Source organism: Amborella trichopoda, chromosome 1, assembly GCF_054954075.1.
Source record: "Amborella trichopoda isolate Santa Cruz 75 chromosome 1, AtrichopodaSantaCruz75HAP2 v2.0, whole genome shotgun sequence".
In the NCBI taxonomy this organism is placed as follows: domain Eukaryota; kingdom Viridiplantae; phylum Streptophyta; class Magnoliopsida; order Amborellales; family Amborellaceae; genus Amborella; species Amborella trichopoda.
Window position 1 is genome coordinate 3,582,359 of NC_142336.1, and position 25,665 is coordinate 3,608,023.

The following is a 25,665-nucleotide window of genomic DNA, read 5'->3' on the forward strand; positions in this document are numbered from 1 at the left end:
CGGATGCATGCCAACCGCACCCATCAATGTAAAGGTTTTCCGAGGTTTGAATTACAATTTTCGATAAGTTGTTTGGTGCGGCTTTACTTATTGCAATAGCCCTGTCAAACCATTTTCAAAGCTGGGGCTAGTTTAGGAAATATTTTAAAATCTTTGGTCAGTTACAGTCATTACATTTACTAAGAAGTAAATTCCCCCACAAATTATGCTGCAAAATTAACCCTAATTTATGCCCCCTTTTTCACTTTCCTATTGGTTTTGGCGCCACCGCATTATTTGAAGTTGAACAGACAGCTAAAAGAATGACTGCATTTTCTCGCTCATCCCCAAAATCCTTCCTTTCTCTCTCTACCCCCGTTTTCCCTCTCTTCCCCAAAACCCCCTTTTCTCTCTCTAACCCATTTTCGCTGTCGGACTTTCCCATCACTCTTTCTCTCCGTTTCACAACTGCATCTTCTCTGTCATTCTCGAAACCCCTCCTCTCTCTCTCCATCGGCATTTTATCTCTTTACCGAATTTTCACCAATTTTCTCTTCTCCTCTGATTTTGCTACTGCGTTTTCTCTCTCATCAGGCATTTAATTTCGATTCATCAGATGTTTCTGCAAAATTTTTAGGGTTTGATCATGCCACTGCTCCAGACGCAGATCCCGGTGCCTGCAGAGACGACTTGCGGTTCTCTCCTCCAAGAATTGCAGGTACTTTTGTCATCTCTCTAACCAGGGTCGCAGGACTTTCTCTCTCTCTAGATGCTGCTGTCTCTTTCTCTCTCCCCCTCTCTCTCTACTCCACTTCTCCGTCTCTCTGTTTCCATGTGAAAGGGTTTTCCCGACCTTCCACAACTTTATTTATTTATATTATGTAATTGAGGCCTGTAACTGCACAGGTTTTCCCTCTTCCTCTCTCTCTCCCTCTTATTTTTTATTCTCTTATTTTCTCTATCTCTCTCTTTGTTTACGATGTGGATGAAATCTAGCTTTTCTTGACATTTAATGGAGTGGGTTTTACTCTAAATTGCCATAATTGCATCTCTCTCTCTCTCTCAAAACTGTGGATTTTTCCTTCCCTTTTCAATCAGATTCGTGGCCTTGCTATGGCTTGAATTGGGTCACCTCTATCTATCAAACAATTAGATTTTTGTTTTCTGCACATATAATTTCTTCTTGTTTTAGAAAGAGGATGATATTTGTCGTTCCATTTTTTTTTTGAAATTTGGGTTTGTTTTGCATGTTACTTATCACTCACACGGCATTTTATGGTTTCTTCCACCTTCTTACTGTGGCTTACTCTCTCCAAGAATCACAAAAGGGTGAGGTTTATATGGGGCACCCTCTTACACTATAGAAGTAAGGTGCACTTTTAAATTTTGCACGGAGATGTAGTTCCTGTGTCATAAATTTTATGATGCATTGAAAATCTATTTTCATCCGTAGCTATAAAATTTAAAATTCCAAAAATGGTATAGATTGAGCATATCAATAAACACTTGAAAATCTTGAAATAGATGATCCAAATAACTTGTTACAAGATGCATTATATTTAGAACTCGAAACTCTTTTTTTTTTTTTCCATATCCATACATCTTGAGATCAAGGTGATCAATTGGAGGGTTTCCAACATCGGAACACTCTCCTCTAGAGGATTTTTAAGGTGCCCTTACTTCAAAAGTGTAAGGTTCACACCTTAACTAAACTTTGTCCACCTCCAAATGTAATAGTTAGTTCCACCTTGCTCCCTCTCTCTGTGTCTCTCTTTCTCTTTCCAAGAAATGCAGTTTTACCAATTACCATTTCCAATCAGACTCCTGGAATTCTTGTATATTTTTGGTTTTATGATTTTTTTGTTTACGTCTTTCTTTTTGTCTAATGACGGCAAAAATTTATTTGTTCTTGAACATTTTTAATCATTTTAGTCCTATTTCTTGTATGGAATATTCAAGACATGGCGATTCATACACACACACTTGGTCTCTATCTATCTTTATGCGAATGATACTCTTGATGTTTGATGTTGGAAGCTTTGTGATTCTTATTGTGAATTATCTTCATTGTGATTGTGATTGTTTCTCTCTAGGAATTGAGGAGTTTCTTTCATGCCTGTTGATTCCATATTTTATCCTCTTTTCCTTCACTGTTATCTCCAATCAGATCTCAGATTTTTTAAAATCTTTGAACTTTTTTTATTTTCAAAATTTATTTATCGAGTTTTTGTTCGTTTCTATGTAGATCTTAATTATTTCATTTATCTTTCTCCTTTGATTTTTTTTTTCATCGTTTTAAGTTTTAGGGCCATATTTATCGTGTCTTAGAGATTTGATTAACTTCATGGGAATTGGATGATATGATGCTATTGGTGTAGAGAATATGGGATGAACTGGGAGAGGGTGACCATGAGAGGGATAAGATGTTGCTCCAGCTGGAGCAAGAATGCTTGGATGTGTATAGGAGAAAAGTTGATCAAGCGAGCAAGCATAAGGCGAGTTTGCATCAAGCACTGGCTGATGCAGAAGCTGAGGCCACAGACATTATTTCAGCTCTCGGAGAACATTCACTGTTCACACGTGTGAGTTGTTATTTTTGTTGTTGCTTTCTTGTAATCATTGTTGTTACTTCTACTGCTGCTTCGGCTACTACTTCTATGGTACCATTACTTATATTACCGTGACTACTACTACAGGTATTTAACTCAGTGATGGGAGTTATAATTTATTCTTCCATATTGTTCTACATGTATCCTTGAACTTTTTGTGATTTTGTCAACGTGTTTTATAAGTTAGATGCACATTAGCAAGTATGCAAGCAAATATGCCCTAATGGGTCTTCATAATTGCTGGTTGTCCATCTAGTTTACACTCTGAATGCAGTGATTTGTTTGAAAGTACATTGTAGAAGAGTAGACAATATGGTGGTGGACAATGACGCTCACCAGAATAGAACATCACCCACGTTGTGGGCACTATTCTCATTTCATCACCATTGCTCACTTTACTGTATAGTGATGACCCCATGGGATGTGGTTTCCCTATTGTCTTTCACAGGTGTACTTTTGTTTTGTATATGGTAGCTGCAAAGTGCCTTTGCAGAATCATTCATGGGTTTTCTATGGGTTTCTGTTGCGAGAGAAACTAGTGGGAAAGAGTTGTATCTCTAAAACCAGCAAATTATTCTGTTCCACTTTCTACATTTGACTAATTTTATTTTTTCTAATTGTATGAGAAGCCTGTGGGGACCTTGAAAGAGAAAATGTCAGCGATAAGTCCAACTTTGGAAGACCTGAGGCATAAGAAGAAAGAAAGAGTCAAGGAATTATCTGATGTGCAGTTGCAGATTGTTCGGATTTGTGGGGAGATAGCTGGTAATGTCCAGCTTAGCAATTCAGTGACAATTCCCCAAGTGGATAAGCAGGACTTAAGTTTAAAGCGGCTGGGAGAACTGAAATCAGAACTCCAGGAGCTTCAGAAAGAAAAGGTTGTCATTATTTGCAAATTTTGGGTGTATAGTTTTAACTTTCCTGGAGGTGGCCGCGATACTTCAGTATTCATATCATAAAATTCTGGACATGCACAAAAATTAACCAAGCTTATTTATTAGTTGAATCTCTCTTATGATATTGAATATACTTTAGTGTAATTGGCTTTGGAATACCATAGGCCATTGAGTCACCATTGTTTATTGGAATGATGGATGGTGATGGAAGGAGAGTGACACTTGCCAGAATGGTACATGACCCACAGGTGATCACATTTTCTCTATGTCACCATCAACAATTTGGCATGAATGATGATGAATCTATGTTATGTGGTCTTCCGTACCGTTCGGATAAACCTATGTTACCTTCCTTAAAAAATATTTGATTTAGGCTACTTGTTTGAACAATCTATTTGCAAATCAATGTAGCGTCTGCAAAGAAATGAAATCAAATTTCCTTCTTGGCAGGCACTCCGTCTGCAAAAGGTTTGTGATCATGTTCATCTCGTACATGATCTATCAGCTGTAATGTCTTGTGACTTTCAAAAGACTATTATTGAAGTCCACCCTAGCTTGGATGATTCCTCTAGCAGTCAACCGAAGAGCATTAGCAATGATACCCTAGCCAGGTTAGCCGGGTGTGTGCATTCGCTTAAACAAGAAAAGCAGCAAAGATTGCAAAAGGTGATGTTAATATGCTTTTAAAGTGCTTTTTCTGTTTTTTTGTCTTTATCAATTGCATGACCATGATTATATCTGTTGTCATCAGATTGATTCCACAGAATATATTCTTGATAATCTTGAGCATTTTTTATTGTGTTTTTCATATCAAATTTCCTTGCTATCAAGTCTTTCAAAGATCCCTATTATGTTTACATTTTAGTTGATACAGGCTTAGAAGTTTCGCACTCTTAATGCGCTTGTACCAACTATCATCATAAGACTCTGTTGAATTGGAGTTCTGCCAATATAAAGTAACTCAAGTCACTATAAAGCAACTTAAGTCACTAAAAAAATCAGCAAAACATATGTTTTATAGGAAATGCATCTTGGTTGGTGTTATGACTTGCTACAAATTTAGCATGGTTGTGGTAATCATTGGGGATGACTTGTGTGATGTTGGGAATAAATATATGATCTGCACCAAATTAGTTAAACTTATGTTGTTGCAATTATTGCATGCAATAGTGTCATCACATATCAGGTTATCTAATGAACTTGGAGCAATGTGACATGCCTTCCGGACTAGTGAATATAGTCAACTACTATTGTCTCTTTTGAAGGTTGCACATTTCATTACATCAATCCTACTTGTGTGGCTTGCTAAGGATTGCATTGTAAAACAAGAGGTTTACGAACTTCGTATGGGGAGTGAGATGCTACATTAGAAATTAACTAGTCTTGTGTTCGACTTCTTTTGCTGAAAAATTTGCTACCTTCTTTCTTGCACTCCTGTGAATTTGGATTCTCATGGCTACTTAGATATGAACATCCTATTGGTAGCATAAAAAATTCCTAGAGCTTTGGGCTTCTTTTATCCTGTCAAATGCTCCTCCGCACTAAAATCCTCTGTTGTATGGATTGTTCTATTTGGTTGCCATACCTGTGTTGGACAAGCATTGACACATGTTCTGACATGATTATTTTGGATTCCTCTTCTTGTTTATTAACCATCGGTGAGATCATTTTAGAGGCTGGATCTTCTTTTTTGTTTTGAGTAGGCACATGTGAGCTTTGAAAATTATGAATTCAGCCAATTAATGTGGAATACTAGTAAAATATTGTATAGATTATCTCTTGCTCCTCATCATGAAATGGAATACTAATAAAACATTATTGGATTTTGTTGCCTCTTCATAATATAGCTGTGTTGCCAAATACACTTCTTCATGGCATAAGAAATCCAACACTGTACTTGTTTCAGACACTAGCACACGTACCCGTGTCCATGCAACATAGCTGAGACCTTGTGAATAATGGCTACTCTTCTGCCTTATTGTGACGCATTGATGTTCATCATAACTGTTCACAGACTAGTATTTGGGTTGCAAGAAAGTACCTCAATTTTGGAGATCAATTCTTTAAAGCATCCCCTACCGGAACATCTACCTCCAATGCAGTCATTGTGTATCTTCAAAAGGTGCTCGTGTGTGCATTGAATGACTCGACAGCTCGGATAAAAATTGGTAACCAAAGGTACACGATTAAAACGACAATCTTTTTATTGCTTATAATAGAATAAGCACAAGGTGAGGAGGTTCGCTTCATAGTCCAGTATAGCCATCCCTCTTAGACCTCTAGTTTATAGAATACCAGGGATGCCCCTGCTCTTTAAGATGGGCGACTTCTTAGACCTCCAGCTTACAAAATACCAGGGATGCCCCTGCTCTTTAGGCTGGGTGACGGTATTGAACCTGGTGAGGGCAACCCTCAAACTAGCTGAGGAACCTTGCTTCCCAAAGAAAACAAAGTATGTACTGAATACTTTCCTGACCCTCACGCATTACAAAATAGTTAGCAAGTCTTCGATTAAAACACAAATTTTTTAAAAAATTTCCTATTTTTTGAAGTATGTTTAGAACTTCGATCTTTTTAAAAGATCTTAAAAAAATCACGACTTTTTAATGGAATTGATTTAAATCCATATTTTATCTTTTTTTCAAAAAAGCTTTAAAAAAAAACTTCTTCCCTATAACTTTATTTCTTCATTGACTTAATATTATTGAATTTTGATTTAAAGATAAATACATTAACAGTGGGAGTAAATTAAGATTTTTTATTTAACAAAAAATTCCATAAAAAAGTTCACCAATGAATTATCTTTAAAAAAGTGTACAAAACATGTAAGCAATATATTCCTAATTATAATAATAATTAAAACAATCGTATACCTTAAAATAATGGGCAAAATTAGAAGAAGAGCAACCTAATGAAAATCTCTTTTTTTTTTTTTTTAAATCCATAGTGTCCTTGTAATGAGCAAGAGAGAGATTCAATGATACTAAAGGTTTAGGTAGCTATTCAGTGCGAGATTCAAATTTTCTTGAGCATTTTGTTTTTGTTTTTATGCATAAAGAAGTTTGATTAATTTCATATTTTATTTTTTATTTTTGTATTTATTGGTGTATACAACATAGCATTTTGGATGGACCACTATTTTACATATTTGGGTCTTTGCGCTTTTTTTAGTTCGCTGCAATCCTATATCGAGAGAGGTTTTTGATTTTTTTTATTTTGAGAAATAATCTTATACCTTGGTTCACAGTTCTTGTTATTTACTAATTAGTTACTGTATTTAATATTGTTGTTGGTTCATTTTGTGCTTGCAATAGATCTACAATATATTTTGTGACGTGACAACAAAGTAAGCATTGTTGTTGGATTTATTTAAAGTCTCAACAAAAAATTATTAAGTATTATTCTAATGGCACTAGTAAGGCTATAAAATTATTGTTTAGTGGCTTTAGTATATCTATACAGTAGTTGCAAATCATAATCCCATATTTTATCATCTTTCCATATCTGATTTTACACTACATTTTTTTGAACCAAATCCGAAATATTCACGATTCTATAGCTTACCTTAATTTTTTGCAATCCATATTGTTGACCCTATTTTTTCCTTCGACTTTTTGAAATAAAATCGATTTGTTGCCAATGTTTTGGTTTGTCGATATTTTATTATCCCTTGACTTGCTAACTATGGCCAGAAGTGAAAGGTTTTGAAGTTTGGGGTGTTTGGAAGTTTTAGGTTTTCTTGGGAATTGGGCTGTCTTGGATTTTGAACTTCCTAAGAGTTAGGCCTTAATAGTAAGAAGTTCTTAGTCAGTTTTGGGTTCTTTTGGGGAATGGAGGGTATTTTGGGGATCTTAAATAGATGTACGGATAATTTGAGTAGTATGGGAGATGCTTAGGGGTAATTTGGTAAATTGGGTATATTTTCTCTCTCTAGGTTGGCTCCTAATCTCAATTGTCCAACCCTTAAAAATGAGGGTTAAGAGGGATTTTATAGACATGGGAAAATATAGGTGGAATATTAAAAGTGCGTGGGTAGAAAATCTAAAGCATGACTCAAAGGGGGGTGGATTATTAAAAATAAATTCGGGCCAGGGCTGTAAATGACAATTAAGGACGCCTAAATTTTAGAATTTTCAATGATTTGCCCTTGGGGAGGCTTTCTACTTCATCCACCACTAAAACCCATCAAATTGGACTGTTTTTCCACTGTTTCAACTCAAATTACTTTCATGAAATTGCCACAAATCCTGTGATAATCATTTTGTGACAAATTTGAGTAAAAATGGCACTAAATTTGACAAGTTATGCACCCTTTCAATATTGACTTTCCATCTTTGGCAAGATTTTTTATGCTTCGTCATGGTCTTTAATGCACCCTTGTTTGATTTCCACTTGATGATCAGCTACCAAATTCATGTGAAGGGCCTTGAGATCATCATTTGGCACAATTTTCGGTTAAAGAGATCGTCGTTTGTCCGAGTTATGGCCGTTTTATTTCTATTCATTTTTGGAGTATATGATGCCAAAAATTTCAAGCAATTTCTCCCTCAATTTTACTTTTATATTCAAATTTCTGTGTATTGAAATGAGCAGGCCTGAATCTTGAATCTCCTTGCCAAGTTTCAGTAAAATATACTACTTGTGTCATGAGATATCAGGGAATGATCAGAGATCATAGGGGCTGCAACTTTTGCGATGACTTTGATCCCCCTTATTTTTTTCCCTTCGAAATAGATGATTCAATCGAGGAACCCCCTTGATATGTATACCGTTTGAAAGCCCATGTAATGAGAAATGACATACCAAAATTTGAGTCCATTTGGTCTTGGCATCTGCGAGATATTGACCCGTCAATTTGGCCAAATTTTTTTGTGGCTACTGTAACTCCCGTAGCCGGCTGGAATGGACCATATGTTTCAAAAAAATGTTAGTGGTCCATTTGGTCCGACCAAGAGAACATTAGAATAGGTACTTCTGGACATTGGATCGGGTTGGAATTTGGCGGATATGGTTTTCTTATTTGCATCTTCTTCGCACAAAATTTCTAGCCATTTTGGCCATTGATTTCTCAAGGTTGTTTTGTAAAAGTAAGCCAAATAGTGTATATCCTCATTGAGTTTTACACAGTTGTAATGGTCATATCTCATTCATTTGACTTCGGATCAAGTTCATAGTTTGAAGTTAGCCCTTTCATAACACTTCTTGCCTTCCATAATAATTATAGGGTATTTGGATCTATATTCGGTGGGTCCCTTTGCAAAATGTGTCCGTCCCCCTTAAAATTTTGAACTTGTCAGATCCAGTTCTTGGCAAACCAAATTGAATCGGGCTCGAATTTATGATTTGAGCTTTTCACCATGATTCCTTCCTTTTGTAAATATGTCGGACCATTAGTATATAGCTTCTACAGTGTTGCTTTGTAATTTTAGTGCTATTTAAGGGCATTTTGTTTGGCTTCCTGACTTGCCAGATTCATATCTTTATCATTCGAAGTTGGTTTGAGGTGAAATTTCGGCGATAGATTTATAGTACCTTAGATTAAAATTTGGAATAGTGGAATGGGATCGTTAGGCAGATTTGACCGAAGTTTGACCGTACTTTATTCCAAGTAATTTGATCATCGATCTAAGGGTGTGTTAGGCAGGATGCTCCTTTGTTTTGGTAGTAAGGCTTCTCTCATCTTTTTTATTGTTGTTGCCACACTCCGCTACTGGCGGCCTTTTATTTCATACGATTTCTTGAGAAGTTGCCCTTAGCAATTTTATTGTGACAAAATACCCCCACACAGTTATAATTCTTGCGTTTTTCTTCACAAGCTTTCAGTCAAGAGTTTAAGCCACTCAAACAAATTCTTAGTCAATAAATGTAGTTAACATTATTAATGTATTTTCTTTGTTATTTTTTTTATGGTTTCCTATTAATCTTCCTTAACCTTCATACACTTTTCCTTGCTATTTTCTTTCTTATTTCTTGTGATTTGGCTGCATCAATTGGGTTCAAATGGGTCAGCTAACAGGTGAACCTGTGTGAAAGCTTTTTGTGTCAGTTGGAGGCTTTGGCGACGTAGACCATGTTTCTGATTAACTGGTTGGAGGTTTTTTTTTTTTTTGGCTATCGTTAAAAAAAAAGAGTTTTTCAGAGATAATCTATCAATCTATGACTCTTATCTTTTCCTATAGGAAACTTATGTCTAGGGATAATTTCATCTATTATTTTTATAAGTGTTTAGATGTGAGTTTCTAAACACTGGATTTGGCCATTAACTAGGGTAATGAATGCATATTATAGCTCTTTTTTGGCAAGGGAGCAATAATCGTCTTTCTGTGATCCAGCCAGTAGACTTGACATTGCTCGTTGATTGTTATGATTGATATCTTGTTCAGACCTTTCAAAATGGGTGTGAGATGATGTTAACTTTTTTGTTTGTTTAGAGCTGACTTGTTCTCTTAATCTGGTGTATCTCAATGGAATTTTTTCTGTTTGATATGATCTTTAAGTGGCTTGCATAGCGACTTTTGGATGTTCATGTCTGATGTTTTCAGCATAATTTGTGCATTCAATAGTGGTAGTTGGCTTGTTGCTTTTTAAATATGTCAGAAGCAAAAGTTTTGTTTCTTCATACTGCCCTTGCTTGCACTGGCTATACTTGTAATCTAGCAAGTTGTATAGCTGCGGTTTCATATAGTTCTTCTTTATCTGACACAGCCTCATAGGGCTTGTGTGTATTTTAATTATGAACTAACTTTTGCTGGTAGGAAATGTTGATGTATTGCAATTCATAATTACTATTCTGCTGGTAGGCTGTGAATGCATAAGCATGCATCAAAAGGTAACAGATGATGCAGCCCAATATGTTATAAATGATAGTTATCACGCAATCTTCATTTTAAATGAAAATCTTTTCAACCTTCTTTCATTAAAGAATGAGATTTATTAGGCTATTTATTTGTAAGACAGGGATAAAGCATTAAAATCTCTCAAGCATCTCTCCCAAATGTTTCTTTCATTTATTTTGATTTCCAGTTCTCTTCTCATCTTAAATCTCTTCTCATTCTCTCCTTTCTTAGGTTTTACAGGAAAAAGTTCTCTCGTTCTCTCTCTCTCTCTCATGCCCCTTCATCCCCTTATTATTTTTCTAGTTTTATTGACAAACTTTCCCTTCAGTTTCTGAATGATTTATAATCTTTTTATTTGTGGTAATGCGTGTGATGCACAAAGAGTGAATTCACCTGGTCAAATAGTTAATAGTATGTATGCTCAATATATTAATATGTCTGAGCTTATTCAAAGACTATCCTGAAATCATTATTTTTTTTTTTTGTTGATTTTAGCTACAAGATATGGGGAGTACAATGGTGGAGTTATGGAACCTCATGGACACACCTGTGGAAGAACAAAAACCTTTTGACCATGTGACGTGCTTGATATCTGCATCGGTTGATAAGGTCTCAGGTCGTGGAAGCCTCGCTTTGGATGTCATTAAACAAGCAGAGATTGGAGTTGAGAGACTGGATGCTCTAAAAGCTAGTAAGATGAAGGAACTCGTTTTGAAGAAGCAAAATGAGCTTGAAGAAATTTATTTGGCGGTTCATATGGATGTAGATAGTGATTCTGCACGGCAGATTCTTATTAGTTTGATTGAATCTGGTTCGTCTCAATCTCTCTTTTTAGCTTGCTTTAAAATTTTCGAGATCCCTTTTTGATAATTCAATTGTCAATCCTTTGTTTGCGAGCTTGGTTTATTGGTATCTTGTACTTTAAAAGGCTTTCAAAGTTATCTTTTGAACTAGTGTCTTCTATGGGAAAATATCCTATGATCCTTTGGACTATAATATACTCATGGGCCATTACTGCTGATTGAAATGATGGATGGTGATGGACAGAAAATGAGATCCCTAGAACAGCATGTGATCCTATGGTGGATCCCGTTCTCTATAACAATGCGTCAAAAAAGAAAATTCTCCACAATGGTGTTGTTCCTATTGGACTTGTGATTTTCTGCAGCCATTTATTTATGAGATTGTCTACAAAGAGACCATTTATCTTTTGTACATGGAGGTCACAACCATTCCACTCATTAGATGTCAAATTGGATGGTTTGGGGTGAGTCATGAAGTCCGAGAATGTTTTTTTTTGGAACTTTGTGTCTATTCAATGACACTCCTACAACCACCCATTTTGAAATATAAGGGACATGAATGATTGTAACCTCCATGTAAAAACAATAAGCGCTGTTTATTTTTTCCATGCTCTCGTGCTATTTTTGCGTTTATTCTATTCATTTTCTCATGATTATGATTCTTTGAGTGATGTAGTTAAACCTCTCTGTACTGAATTAATCTTGGCATTTTCAAATGCATCTTCGTCTTGCTAATAAGACTTACTAATGTGGTTTATTCTATTCATTTTCTCATGATTATGATTCCTTGAGTGATCAATCTTGGCATTTTCAAATGCATCTTTGTCTCGCTAATAAGACTTACTGATGTAAATAGTTTGATAACTTCTCTATATATGGATTTACAGGGAGTGTAGATCTCTCTGAGCTGCTATCAGGCATGGATGATCAAATTGCAAAAGCTAAAGAGCAGGCCCAGAGCAGAAAGGAAATTTTGGAGAAGGTGGAGAAATGGTCATTTGCCATTGAGGAAGAGAACTGGCTTGAGGAATATGAAAGGGTATTCATGGCAGACAGAAACTGTTACTCTTTGTTAGAATCTCAGAAAACTATCCCTTTCTTTTTTGAAAGGGTATCCTTGTTATTTCATTATTGAGATTTTCTATGGGGGCTGAAATAGCCTCCTACCTAAACAATTAGGTGAATGACACTTCAAACTGATCGTAATGGTCATAAGGGGTTTTCTTCTAGAAAAAAAACCGCAAAAACTGTCTTAAAGAAATATAAAAAAAGTTGGACTTAATATTGGCTTTCACAATTGGCATTTTCTTTTGCTTTAAGAGAGGGAGAAGTAATTGTTGTGGTGGCACCATTGGATGAAAATGTCTGGCACCTCCTCATTTTATCTAATATTTTCGTTGACTAAGGACCCAATTTTTTTTATATTTATCCTCTTTACTCTCGAGAACGAGATTCTTGAAAAAATGGACTTGGAACCGTAAAAGTGCTCCATCTTGATTGCCATCTCAACATGTGATTCAACACTTCTATTGCAATGGACCTTATATCAGTCAGATTTGCACTATTTTACGAGCTTGAATTCTACTTTTGTAGGTTGTTTGTATGTGGCATAGGAGTGGGGCCACGTGCTAAAACTGCCAATAGGAAAAATAGGCAAAGTTGAGCTTTTTATGCCCTCATTCGAACTGACCGAAATTGTTCGAGCTATTTTACATTTTTTAATGACAAGAGTTTCCATTTTCTTAGTCTTTAGTTTTTATTTTCTGAAGTCGATATCAACTCGTATATAACAATTCATGTATTTTCAAAAATTAATTTGCAAGTGGCTGTGTTACCCTTTATTTGATAGAGGGGTAGTTTGACATTTGTTATGTACAGGATCAAAATCGCTATAGTGCTGGTAGAGGAGCCCATAAGAATCTGAAACGTGCAGAGAAGGCGAGGATTCTGGTTAGCAAAATTCCATGTGAGTGTGCTTTTAATGTTTTGTTTCTGGAAATTGATGAAGTACTGAACATTGGATCCAAAACCTATACATTCATAGAGAGCGTTAATTATCGTCTTTTTTTGGCTAGCATTCCAGTACATTTTCTCGGGCATAATGTAAAAGGATGGCTATCTGCTAAGACACTTCCATTCCTGATCATCCTTCAAATTATTTTGATAGAATCGCTCAGTGGATCTTGTTTATAGTGCATCTTTATCCCATCAGGAGTTTCCTTTTTAGGTAGATACTCAGGAGCAATAGAGCACATTCCCACTACTCACATATGCATAGAGCATCATGCTTCTTTTTGGTTTCTTAGTATGCATAGCGTAATCAGGTAACTTGGCCCTCATTGGCAGTGCTGTTTCTTGGTTAATATAGAGATTTTTTGAATGACATAAATGGTATTTGATGCTAATTGACATCTATAAAGGATTAGCCTCTTTAATGTTTTTGTGTTTTTGACTGGAACGTAAGTTGATGTAAGAATGACAACCTGGAACCGGTCTTGTTAGATTCGCATTGCCTTGGCCAAAGGCTTTGCTTCAGCCTCCAACCTAATAAAAACGAAACCCACCTGATAATTTTAATGTGTCATGAAAATATTACTGATAGTTTCACAATTTTGGAATATTTAGAAAAAGAAAACGAAAATTTTGATGAACCGACCAAGTGTATACATACACACACCCGTCTGGGTGCGTGTGGGTGTATGTGCGTTTGTGTGCCTGTGCATGTGCATGTGTTTGTCTGTCACCCCCACTGTGTGTGTGTGCACACGTGCTCATGTGCGTGTGTTTGTGTGGGTGTGCATGTGTGTGCATGCTGCTTGCGTGGGTGCATGTTATAGTTATAAGCCCCAGCAAAATGAGCATGAGAGGTTTGTGGCTCTTTCTTGAGTCATTTGACATTTCTCTTAGTGGCGACTGCGGTTAAGCAAGACAAGGTTAATGGCAGACAGGCAGAGGATATTAAATTACTGCAAAGACTGTTAGCTCCAAGCTTTATGTCCAAAGGTCATTAAGCAAGAACTAGTTCTGTATGTATGTTTACAGGGCCTGGAGCCTTTCCCAAGCTACTTCTTTTGATCATGATCATTATTTTGTATACAACTGTTGGTAGATTTGGAACCTGACCAGGTTGTGCTTCCCCCAAAAATCGCAAAAGTTGTAAAAAGAAATTCTTTTTAACTTCTCATTTTTTTTTGGCATTTTTCTCTTTCAAGTGACCATGCCTTAATTTTGGAAAGCTTATTATATGCAATTAAGTACATGAAAATCCTCTAAACCTAAATAATCTATTTATGGGAGTTTTCCTTTTAAAAAATGTATTTAAATTGTTTATGGAGGTTTCTACTCCATTTGGATGTCCTGGTACCTACATTAAGCATTATCTCCGCATGACTATATGGGCTGTAATGTAAATATAAACTCTTAATTGGTTAGAAACAGATGGAGCAATATCCTGGATTCTTACCAATGGCTTTAAATGAAATTTTTTCTATTGTTTCACTTGTAGCTATCAGCAAAACACTGCTATCATGGTTCTTTGCTTATAAATGGGGTCCCATTCTTATTATTGTGTCCAAGAATAGTGGTGTGCGAAGCTGGTATGCCCACCCAATCATTTTCAACTTTTAATTCCTTCCAGAGAAAAAGAGATGTGCAAACACGGCTTTAATTTGGGAGAATCTTCCCTGTATGGGTCATTTCCCTTCTAGTCAACTGAGCTGGTGTGTGTGTGTGTGTATGCGTGTGATGTTATCAAAGTACATAGACCCCCGAAGTCTATATTTACACCATCTCTTCTATTTTATTGTTTTTGGGTTTAACTGGACTGATTAGATCTGGAAAAAATCTGAACTTTTGAAAATTTTATACAGTGTATTTCATATTGTGACATGCCATTATGTAACATAATTGAGGCTATGAGTTGAATTTTGCAATATTTCTTGTACTTTGTGTGTTGTAGGGGGTTAGTCATGTCATTATACACCATCTTCATCTGAGCCTTGTCCCAACTATTTGGGGAGTTCTATCATTGCACATGTACTGCATTTTCTTATAGCTTAGTATAGAGTTAATGCAAATATGGTTTCACTCCTTTTTTTTTTCTTTTTTTTGTAGTACCATAAATCAGAACTCTAGTTCTCACAGTTTGCCTGGATTTGCATGCAATGAATTCCAATCGTAGTTACTGGGATCAGATCAAGACTGTTTTCGAGACAGGATTGGCAGCAAGGGATCGTAAAAGGCTCGAAGGTCCCTAGGTTTGGGATTGCCGTCCATACTTCCCAAAATTTAGGGTTTGAAATCCCAATAAGGTGGGGACTTGATCTGAACTTCTAGGGAATGATAAGTTCTACCAGTCTGAGCTTCATCTGGTTAAAAATCGAGGTCCTCAAGTACGCCTAAGTAGGGTTCTCTAGGTTGAGAGTGCAGCTCGTATAATATTTTAGATAATTAATGAATTTTTTAAAATTCATAATTTTATTAACAAATGTAAGAAATCCAATCATTTGATAATAAATTAATTTTTTGTACTCCTTTTGAGTATGGTTTATATTGTAATTAAGTAATAAACAATTTAAAGGGAATTGAAATGCTAAACTTTATAAAGACATAAGAAAATTTAATAATTATATAATATTTTAATTTGCATCCGTTGAGTGTAGTTCATGACTTTATGTAATGTAATAACAATCATGGTCATCTTCTTTGTTGTATAAAAAGTTCAAGATAAGTACTAAGTTGAAGCTCAAGGTAACTTGTGAAAGAGCCCATAAGGGATACCATTTCCAATAATTAAATATCGCATTTGACTTATGGACGAATATGCAAGCGTACGTTTCATGCTTGTTTGAGTAATAACAATGAGCTAGGATTTCAAGAAGGAGATACCATTCGTTCAATGAGAAATAGAAAGGAATATCGGAAATTCGAGTGGCTAAAGCTGAAGCAGCTAATTTCGAAGTAACAGAAAGAAAAACAACAATTGGAGTGGGAGAGGCATAGTCGAAAAGAGGATTCCTCACTTAGTCTACCACCATTGGAAAATATGTATGTGAACAAAACCTACAACTAATATATTATATGATACTTAAAAGTGTTAGCTAATTATGCAAAATAGGTTGAAACTCAAGGTTCGAACTTGTGACCTATATTAAAGAGGGAAAAAGGGATACTAGAGTCTTCCCTTGATCCTACATCGGTGGAATCTCAGTTTAGTTTACCTATGAACCCTTAGATATGGTGCAAATGAACTTTGATGCCATGTAACTTAGGATCAGATCCCTAATAGGAAGGATCAAGATCCCAAAGTTTAAAAATTGGAGAGGAAGATACCCCTCCCTAGAGCACATGAACGAGCTGAAGAGGGATGGACCTTGGGGAGATCCGGTAGTTATGGTTTCAATTTAAAAAGAATTTCATTCTCCATCAAATTACTAGGTTGTTTTAATTTTTTTAGATGGCGTATATTATTAATATCCCCTGTGTACCCACCTCTGTTTATTTGCACGTTATGTTCAACTTAATGTGTAATGTCCATGTCAAAAAATAGTTATAAAAAAAAAACAGGAAAAAGGCATTGGAATTCTAATACTTGACCTCCCTTATACAAACTGGATGTGACACCATTCGACCAAAATTTGACAGAAAACAAATTATTTTCCTTCTCTCCTTTTAGCATTTAAGAAAACTAGTCTTTCTCTCTCTGATGCAGTCTTGGCGACATCATGCTGACATCATCACTCTCATCTAATTCCTTTTTTTAATTTACTTTTTACTAGCCATGAGTTACTGTTCATGAGTTACTATTCAAGAGTATTGTTCCCGGGTTACTGTTCATAGGGGTATTTCCTAAGCATTTAATATTGTTTACGGGTGGTGTGGAGTTTTTGAGGATTGTTTGGAATTTCTTTTTGGGGAGCTATAAAAATTGGGTAAGATCCACCTCAAAAGAGGTGGACAACCATAGCCCGACATGCACTATTAGGGGATTATTTGGAATTTATGAATTAGTAGGGATAGTTTGTTGTTTTATTATAATTTATGGTTTAGAAGAGTGGCTATTTATCTCCTTGAAAAGAGCTTAGTGGTGAATTTTCATCTATTTTCATTGTCGAGAGACTTCTCTCCATTGGAGCATCTTTAGCTTCAATGTTAGTGAATCTATTGAGTTTCAAGCCTATTTTCTGTTGGAACTTGTTGATTTATACTCTGCACCCCATCAATTGGTATCCATGCCAATCGATTTCACCATGCACTGCTAAATTTAGATTCTTTGGTTAAGCTATGTCATTGGATAGGCAATACCTAAGGAATAATTCTAATCCCAATAGGAGAAAGAATTCTTTCTATTTAAACACTATTGAGCCCTTTTCTCTCAATACACATATTTCTCTCTCCTCCATACACCAAGTCTATCTCTCTCTTTCATTAAAATTCATTTTTCTCTCTCCCCGTTCCAAAAAGGGTCATGCCACCCAAAATTTAATAAGACAAGGGTGGCGATTGCCCTAATTAGAGTTTTGCCATTTGAAGAAGAAAAAGAGGTATGCCTAGCGATGGCAATGGGTTGGGTCCAGCTAGACTCGGACCCATACACGAAATAGAGAATATTTACTCGGACTCGAACCTGGACCCGGATCCGACGGGTTCAAATTGAACATACCCGTGCCTGTACTCGACGGGTAAATTTGGACCTAGGACTCGTACCCATACCTGAGCTGGAGATAGAGAGAGAAACTTAAAAAACAGAACCAAAACAACAAGAGTCTTTAGAGAGAGAAATGAGGGGAAAGGAGGAGCTACCTTTTTCTCTTCGGAAAGGGGAGGCAATGAGTGCTTCTTGGCAGAGGTAGGAGAGAGGGAACTGAGGCTCCTGCACTTGCGGTCAGGCTCTTCTGTGCTTCCCATGATGAAGAAATGGCGATTTTTAGGGTTTCAGGAGTTTGGAGTTTTGCAGCCACATTAGGGCAAGATGGGTTTCGTTGATAGATGAGTCTTTTACAGAGAACCCTAATGGTTCGCTGGAATGGTCATTGAAGGAGAAGAAAGAGAGCAAGAGAGGGGAGTTGGGTTCCCAGAGTGCATAGAGAGAGAGAGAGAGAGAGAGAGAGAGAGAGAGAGAGAGAGAGAGAGAGAGAGAGAGAGTCTAGGTCTGTAGAGAGAGAAATGTCAGAAGGGGGAACGAGTCCTTTAGTCTCTCACCCTTTCTCTTAAAACAATGGGGAACTAATGGGTTTGGGTAAAAACTAACGAGTCCCGGGTTGGGTATGGGGTGGGTCCACTAGTACCCGGACCCGTACTCGAAATTTTTTGGGGCCACTTTGTAGGACTTGGATCCCACCAACGGGTTCAAATACTGGACCCATACGTGGACCTGTGGAGGGTATATCCGGTGGGTCCCGGGTCGGGTCCGGGTCCGGGTCCATTGCCACCCCTAGGTACGCCCAACCATAGGAGGATTCTATGGCTTCAAGTTGAGCCCTAATTTGTTCCTAAGTGCTCTTACAAACCCTAGTTAGGTTTCCATGCTTTCTAAAACCCTAGTGTAAGAGTTATTGCTTATGAAAGCTTCCCATCTTTGAAATTCCAGCAGGATCAAAGGGAAAAACGTGCGCCATAGGTCTAGGAATTGGGTGTGGAGTGTATCAAGACTTGTGAGGATAACTCCATGCAACATCTAGTAAATCTTTCCAGTTGGTTTAATTATTTTTCAGTCATATTTTATATTTTTCTTTGAATTTTAAGGAACATATTTGGTTTATAAAATCATAGTGGAGAATTGGATATTGCTCTTGGATGGTATCTATTTGCTTTGGCAGTAAAAGTAAGTATCCTGGATTGTGTTTAGGGTCTTAGTTTTGATTTAAAATAGTATGTAGTGGTCCATGTAAGTGGAATTCATGTATATTGAATAAAAGACAAAGGTGAACTTTTGAATTTACTACCTTCAGTTCCACAAGCACTCCTTTCAATGAGGTAGTTAAGGCGCACTTGAATGAATTTCGGATTTTGATGCCCGAGGAATCACCTAGTAGGTTACTTCCTATCCTATGAGAGGGTCCAACACCAAAGCTCTAAAGACAACAATGTTCCAAACAACGCCGGGCGGCGCTTAGGCAACCGGGGGGGGGGGGTCTAGGCCGCCCAGAACTTGGGTGGCTTAGGTTCAAAAGGGGGCAAATGGTGTCCAGTAATCATGTTTTAGATACATATTTTGTACAAATTATGCATATTCATGCATTTTCTATAATCCAAACAAAAAAAAACCAAAACTACCCTATTTGATGGGTATTTTTTCACCTAGTCGGTGTCCCCTGGGTGCCCGCACAGTAGGTGCCCAGCCTAAGTGCCTAGGTGGGCGCCCAAGGACAGCCTGCCTAGTTGTTTCGCCCAAAAGCCTGGGGGGTGCGCCTGGGCCCTCCATCCTGCATAGGCGCTTGATGGACCGCATTTTGAATCAATGATAGGCAAGTTTCGAACCTATTGGCAAAGGGATTGATCCATGAGAATCTAAGTCCTAGTGCTGTTCTTGCACTTTTGACCCCCAAGAAAGATGACACTTGGCACACTTGGCTAATGTGTGTTGGATAGTAGGCCAATAAAACATGATCACAATCAAGTATAGATTCCTTATACCCAGTTTAGATGATATGTTGGACATGTTATCGGGATCTAAGGTATTTTCGAATATTGACCTACGTGGGTATCATCAAACCATTCATAGGGAAATTTGCTGTGGTATATTTTGATGATATTTTGATTTACTGCATTTTAGTTGAGGAACATTTGATTTATTTGATGCTGATTCTGGAATCATTACAGGTTGAAAAGTGACTTACCATTCCTAAGAAATGTTCTTTCTTGAAGTGGGTCTTATTTTATTGGGAAATGTAGTACTTGCTGAGGGGATTAGAGTGGATCCATTTATAGTTCAAGCAATCATTAACTGGCCAATGCCGACTGACATTGGGGTTGTGCGTAGTTTTCACGGCTAGCTATTTTATCGGTGGTTAATTAAAAATTTCAGCAGCTTGGTATTACAGATTGTATAGGAAACAGCAACGCTGTTTGGACAGATGCAACCAATAATGACTTCCAATAGATTAAAGAAAAGATTATACAAGCACCCCTCTTGGCTTTATCAAATTTAGACAGAGATTTTCAGGTGGATTGAGATGCATCCCATGTTGGGATGGTTTAAGCCAAGAGATTAGGCCCGTATTCTGGTCATGAGAAGTTGAGTGATTCGAAGTCATGAAAGTTGACATATGATTTGGAGTTCTATGCGATAGTGCCGTTACTTAGGCAATGGAGGCACTGTTTAATTCAACAGGAGTTTGTATTGTATTCTGGTCATGAGGCCTTGAGACTCCTAGGTACTCAAAAGTTTGATAGAAGGCATGCCAGATGGGCTTCGTAGTTGCAAGAATTCAATTTTGTGGTCAAGCATAAAGCTGGAAGCCAAAACTGAGTAGCAGATGCATTGAGCATGAGATCAATGGTGGTGAGTGTTCTGTCGAGAAAATTGTGAGCTTTGAAACACTCCCTCAACAATATGCTACTGAGCCATATTTTGCTAAATTTTTTGTGTAAGTACATCAAGGAGAGCCAAAAACTACAAAATATTTTGCAGGATGGTTCTCTTTTCAGGGGAAATCACCTCTACATACCAGATGGTTCTTCAAGGTTGAAGATACTCTTTGAATTGCATGGGGGTAGATTGGGATGTCATTTTGGCAGAGACCGTGCTTTAGCTTTGGAGGATAGGTATTTTTGGCTGCAGCAGGAGGAGAGATGTTGCGAGGTATGTGGATAGATGCGTATATGCCAACTCGCAAAGGGAAGGCACATGGTTGTACGTTCCATTACTGGTAGCATGACAACCATAGGAAGATGTATGGATTTTGTGGCTGGATTATCGTGAATAGCTTGGGAAATGGGCTCTATCTTTGAAGTAGTTAATTGTTACTCGAAGATTACGCATTTTATATCGTACCTAAACACTTTGGATGCAACGCAGGCATCCAATCACTTTATATCTAGATACATGCTTCATGAGCCACGTTTGGAGGACCTTGTGGCAAACCTTGGACAAATATGTAGTTCAGTACCATCCTCAAACGGATGGTCAAATAGAGGTAGTTAATAAGAGTTCGGGCAATCTTTTCCACTGTCTGATTGGATGGTTCAAAATTACAATAGTGGAATTTGTTCTTGTCTCAAGCTGAATTCACGAATAACAATGCTAGAAATAGATCCACAGGTGATCACATTTTGAAGTAGCTTATGGCAAGAATCTAGAGCAAGTATTGGATCCGGTGAATTTGCTTGAGACCGAACGAGTTAGTGTTGATCCAGAGCTTGGGGAGAACACCTTCGAGACATATAATTGGAGGTGACATCACAGCTCAAGAGGAGCACAACACATTATAAAGAAATTGTTGATTGATACATGTGTCGAAAAGAGTTTAATGAGGGTGATCTAGTTATGGTCTACCTAAAGAAGGAGAAATTTCCTTGGAGGCTATACCATAGGCTGAAGTTTAGGTGCATTGTACCATGTCGTGTTCTAAAGAGATTGGGAGAGAATGTTTATAAAGCGAAGCTTCTAACATGTCGTGTTCTAAAGAGTTTGGGAGAGAATGCGTATAAAGCGAAGCTTCTAACGGTTATAGTATTTTGTTTGATTTTCATTGTGGGAACGACGAAGAAATGGAGATTGATTGGTAGGATCAGTTGCCATGAGGCGTGAATCATATCTACAATATCTTGTGCACTGGAAACATAACTATGAAGTAGAAGATTTGCGGATCTCAGAGACAGAGTTCCAAGGATATTGACTATAACTTGAGGGCGTTCTTCTAATCAAGGGGTTTGATGCAGTCTTGATATCATGTTGATATCATCTCATCATCATCATCATAGCCTTTCTCAATTAATTGGGATCGGCTACAGAAATTTTGGTCTCTGCTCTATTTAAGGCCATACCCTTAGGGTCTGTTTGATAACTGAAAGGTATGAGTCCCTTGAAAATTGGAAATTCTTCGTTGCTGGGAAGAAAGAAGTTATTTAAGGAAGTTCTGAGTGTATATATTTGTTTACTTGCTGGAATGTTAAAGAAGTTCTAGGTACATGTGTTTGACAACCTATTGGATTATAAATTCATGTTTATTTAATTATTATTTAATATGGTTTTTATATTATACATAAAATATTATATATTTATATAATATATAGTATGGCCAGTATCTATTAGACACATAAAATATATTACATTTTATGTTATGTAATATACTATATTATATTAAATGAATATATACTATATATAATAGTATAAAACAAATATATGGTAATAATTTAAATATAAATATATGATATCTATAACACACTATAATATGTAATATAGTGTATTTGATTATAATATATATTATATATATAAACATATATACTATGTATAATACAAATAGATATTAATTATTTAAATATAAATATATAATATGCATTACATAGTATAATATATAAACATATATTACATAACATAATATATAATATGTAAATATATAAATATATATAATTTATAATATATATAACATAATGTAATATAATATATAATGTAGTGTACTTTATATTTATTTTATTTATAATATATTATATTACATAAATATATATACTATATAATACAAATATATTAATAATTTAAATATAAAAATATAATATATAACACAATATAATATATGATATATTGTATTTTATATTTATTGTATTTTTTATTATATATAATATTATAAATATCCTTTATATATGTAAAATATATGGAAAATTTCAAAAAACCCCCAAGACGACACTTTCGATGCAACCTACCCCCAACCTAACATTTTCTCTCACTTTTCCCCCCAAAACAGACTTTCTATGCAAATACCCCTCCAGGGGAAAAAGTTCAGTGTTTTTAGACGAAATCATTTTGGCCATATTTGACGTTGACTTTTGGACCCTAGTAGCATATTGCCAGAGCTCACCATCACATTGCCAGAGCGCACAAGTATCGGACCATCATAAGATAACTGTCGGACCGAAACTGAGTACTGCCTGACCACGTTTTACATAGTGCTGGAGCCCTATAATCCAGTAACATCTACTGCTGGACCGCCCTTTGGAACTGTTGGATCACACTTTACACAGTGCTGAAGCCCTATTGTCGGATCGCACTTTACACAATGTCGTAGCCCTACTGCCGAACCGTACTTTACACAGTGTTGGCCTACTGCTGCATCGCACTTACACAGTGCCGGAGCCCCTATTTTGGTGGGATAGAGGAGAGAGGGGCGTGGGTAAGGTAAAAGTAAGGGAGGGTAATTTAGGCATTTTTTTTTATTTGGTTGGGGGTATTTGTATAGAAAGTGTATTTTGGAGAAAAAAGTTAGGTTGGGGGTAAGTTGCATAGAAAGTCTAGTGTTGGGGTTTTTTTTGTAATTTTTCCAAAAATATATTATATATTATATAATAAATATAAAACATATATGTTATATAACTTAATATAATATATAATATAGTGTATTTTATATTTATTTTATTAATATTTATTTGTATTATATAATATATATAAAATAAAATAATATCTATAAATACAAATATAAATATAAGGTGGGAGGCATATTCGGATTTGAGGAATCAAGTTCCTATTTTAAGTTTCAACATTTTAGATGAAACGTTTTTTTCCTCAAGCATATGGGGAGCAAGGAAGTTCTAGGGAAACTATTTTATTGTATAAGTTTCTTGCATGAAATATGGAACTTGCACATTAATGGGGAAGTTCCTTCTTCCTCCCCCTAATTTCCTGTTATCAAACACGCTCTTAGTGAGGCCATAAGTCCCCATATCGTTTCGGACTGGTTCCAACCATGTTCTTTTTGGCCTATCCCTTGCTTTTTTCAATCCTTCCACTTGAACTAACTCACACCTCTTAATAGGTACTGTACTGGGTCGACGCCACACATGGCCAGCCCCCCTAAGTCTACTCTCTCTTATCTTGTCGCCTATTGGTGCCACATTTCCTGAATGGATTCATTTCAGATTCTATCCCTTCTTGTCTTGCCACTCATTTATTTCAACATCTTCATCTCCGATACACTCGTTTTATGGGTATATTATTTTTTGTTTGCCCAACATTCTGCCCCATACAGCAAAGCTGGTCTCACACCTGCCGTATAGAACTTACCCTTCAACTTCATTGGTATGCGACGATCACATAAATTCTAGTTGCGCATCTGCACTTCGCCCACCCAGCTTCAATTCTATGTGCGACATCTTCCTCAATCTCTTCATTTTTTTGGATTATCGACCCAATTTATCGAAAGTGCGGTCTTTTTTGTACTTCCTGACTGTCAATCTTTATTACTTCCTCGTCTTTACTCCTATTACTACTAAATTTGCATTCCACATACTCTATCTTAGTTTGGCTAATTTTAAAACCTTTCGGTTGTCCAACATCTGACGCAATATAAAATTTACTAGCAAATAATACCAACAAAATTAACTATGTTTTAGAGAGAGAAATAAAAATCGTGAAGGAAATAACAAGAAAGAACAAAATACATAGATATGAATATTCCAACACGTGCCCATAAACACAGGAGAAGAAACAACACCCACAAAGGGGCCTCTCTCTCTACAAGAAACACTTCCTTATTCCATCAAATTCGTCCGTTTACATTGTACGATTCAACTTTTATAAACTCAAACCTTTGCTAGGATAACTCCTAGCCACGTACCACATAAAGGTTTCTAAAAAATCCTCCTAATACAACGCAACTCTATCTAATATCCTAACACTTACTAAAAAGATAATATCACCTCACTTCAACCCTATTTAATAATACCCACTAGACCAATCCTCAAATGATAAACCCTATGCTTTTCTACTAAAACCCAAAAACAATAAGTAACCAAAATATTGATTCTTTCCATCCAACTCAAAAAGATATCCATCCCTTCAAAATAGAAAACAAAATATACTCCCTAAAACCAAAGATAACTACTATTTCTATTTCCGACTTCCTAAAGGAAAAACTTGTATCAACGTAAATCCAAAACCAAGCTCCTATTTTTTTTGCACCCACATAACTTCAACACAAAACCTAATAATCTTGGCATAAGATAAACCTTTGTATATTGAAAACAAAACCTAATCTCTTTGACGGACTCTGTCACTGATAATTAAAAACGGTGGCCAACTCTTGCATAATAAAACCAACTCTTGCATAATAAAAACAGACTCATAAAAATTAGACTTATCAAAACTAACTCCAAAAATCTTATTTTTAATAATTAACCCTAATAAATAAAAATAAAAATTTTACCCAAACTCTAAAAATAAAATTAACAGAAAGAAAATTAAAATTAACAAAAAGAAAATTAAAATTTGTAGCCACCAGATTTTGATCTGCGTCATTCTTCCTTGTTTGGAAAAAACCCGTCCTCGAGTTTTTAATTGTGCTTTGATCAACTTTGTATTAATCACACTGCCTTCTTTGATTTGAATGTTGTA

At 36.3% G+C, this 25,665-nt stretch overlaps 1 protein-coding gene across 5 annotated transcripts in view; it reads left to right on the plus strand.

The window, feature by feature from the left end:
• Window positions 1–254: 254 nt before the first annotated feature.
• The window catches only part of LOC18427107 (65-kDa microtubule-associated protein 1), a 32,404-nt gene continuing 6,993 nt past the window's right edge, over window positions 255–25,665 (plus strand). The window contains exons 1-8 of one of the 5 annotated variants that reach the window (XR_016048886.1): window positions 284–697; window positions 2,358–2,561; window positions 3,218–3,466; window positions 3,935–4,150; window positions 5,499–5,662; window positions 10,816–11,131; window positions 12,011–12,162; window positions 13,002–13,089. Coding sequence is in view for 4 of the 5 variants with exons in the window: in XM_006836163.4 (XP_006836226.1) it covers window positions 626–697; window positions 2,358–2,561; window positions 3,218–3,466; window positions 3,935–4,150; window positions 10,816–11,131; window positions 12,011–12,162; window positions 13,002–13,089 (1,297 nt within the window). In the remaining variant the exon portion in view is untranslated. Of the gene's footprint in view, window positions 698–2,357; window positions 2,562–3,217; window positions 3,467–3,934; window positions 4,151–5,498; window positions 5,663–10,284; window positions 10,314–10,815; window positions 11,132–12,010; window positions 12,163–13,001; window positions 13,090–25,665 lie in introns of those variants that run through there. The other 4 variants (XM_006836163.4, XM_088857476.1, XM_088857486.1 and 1 more) reach the window with 4 other exon arrangements.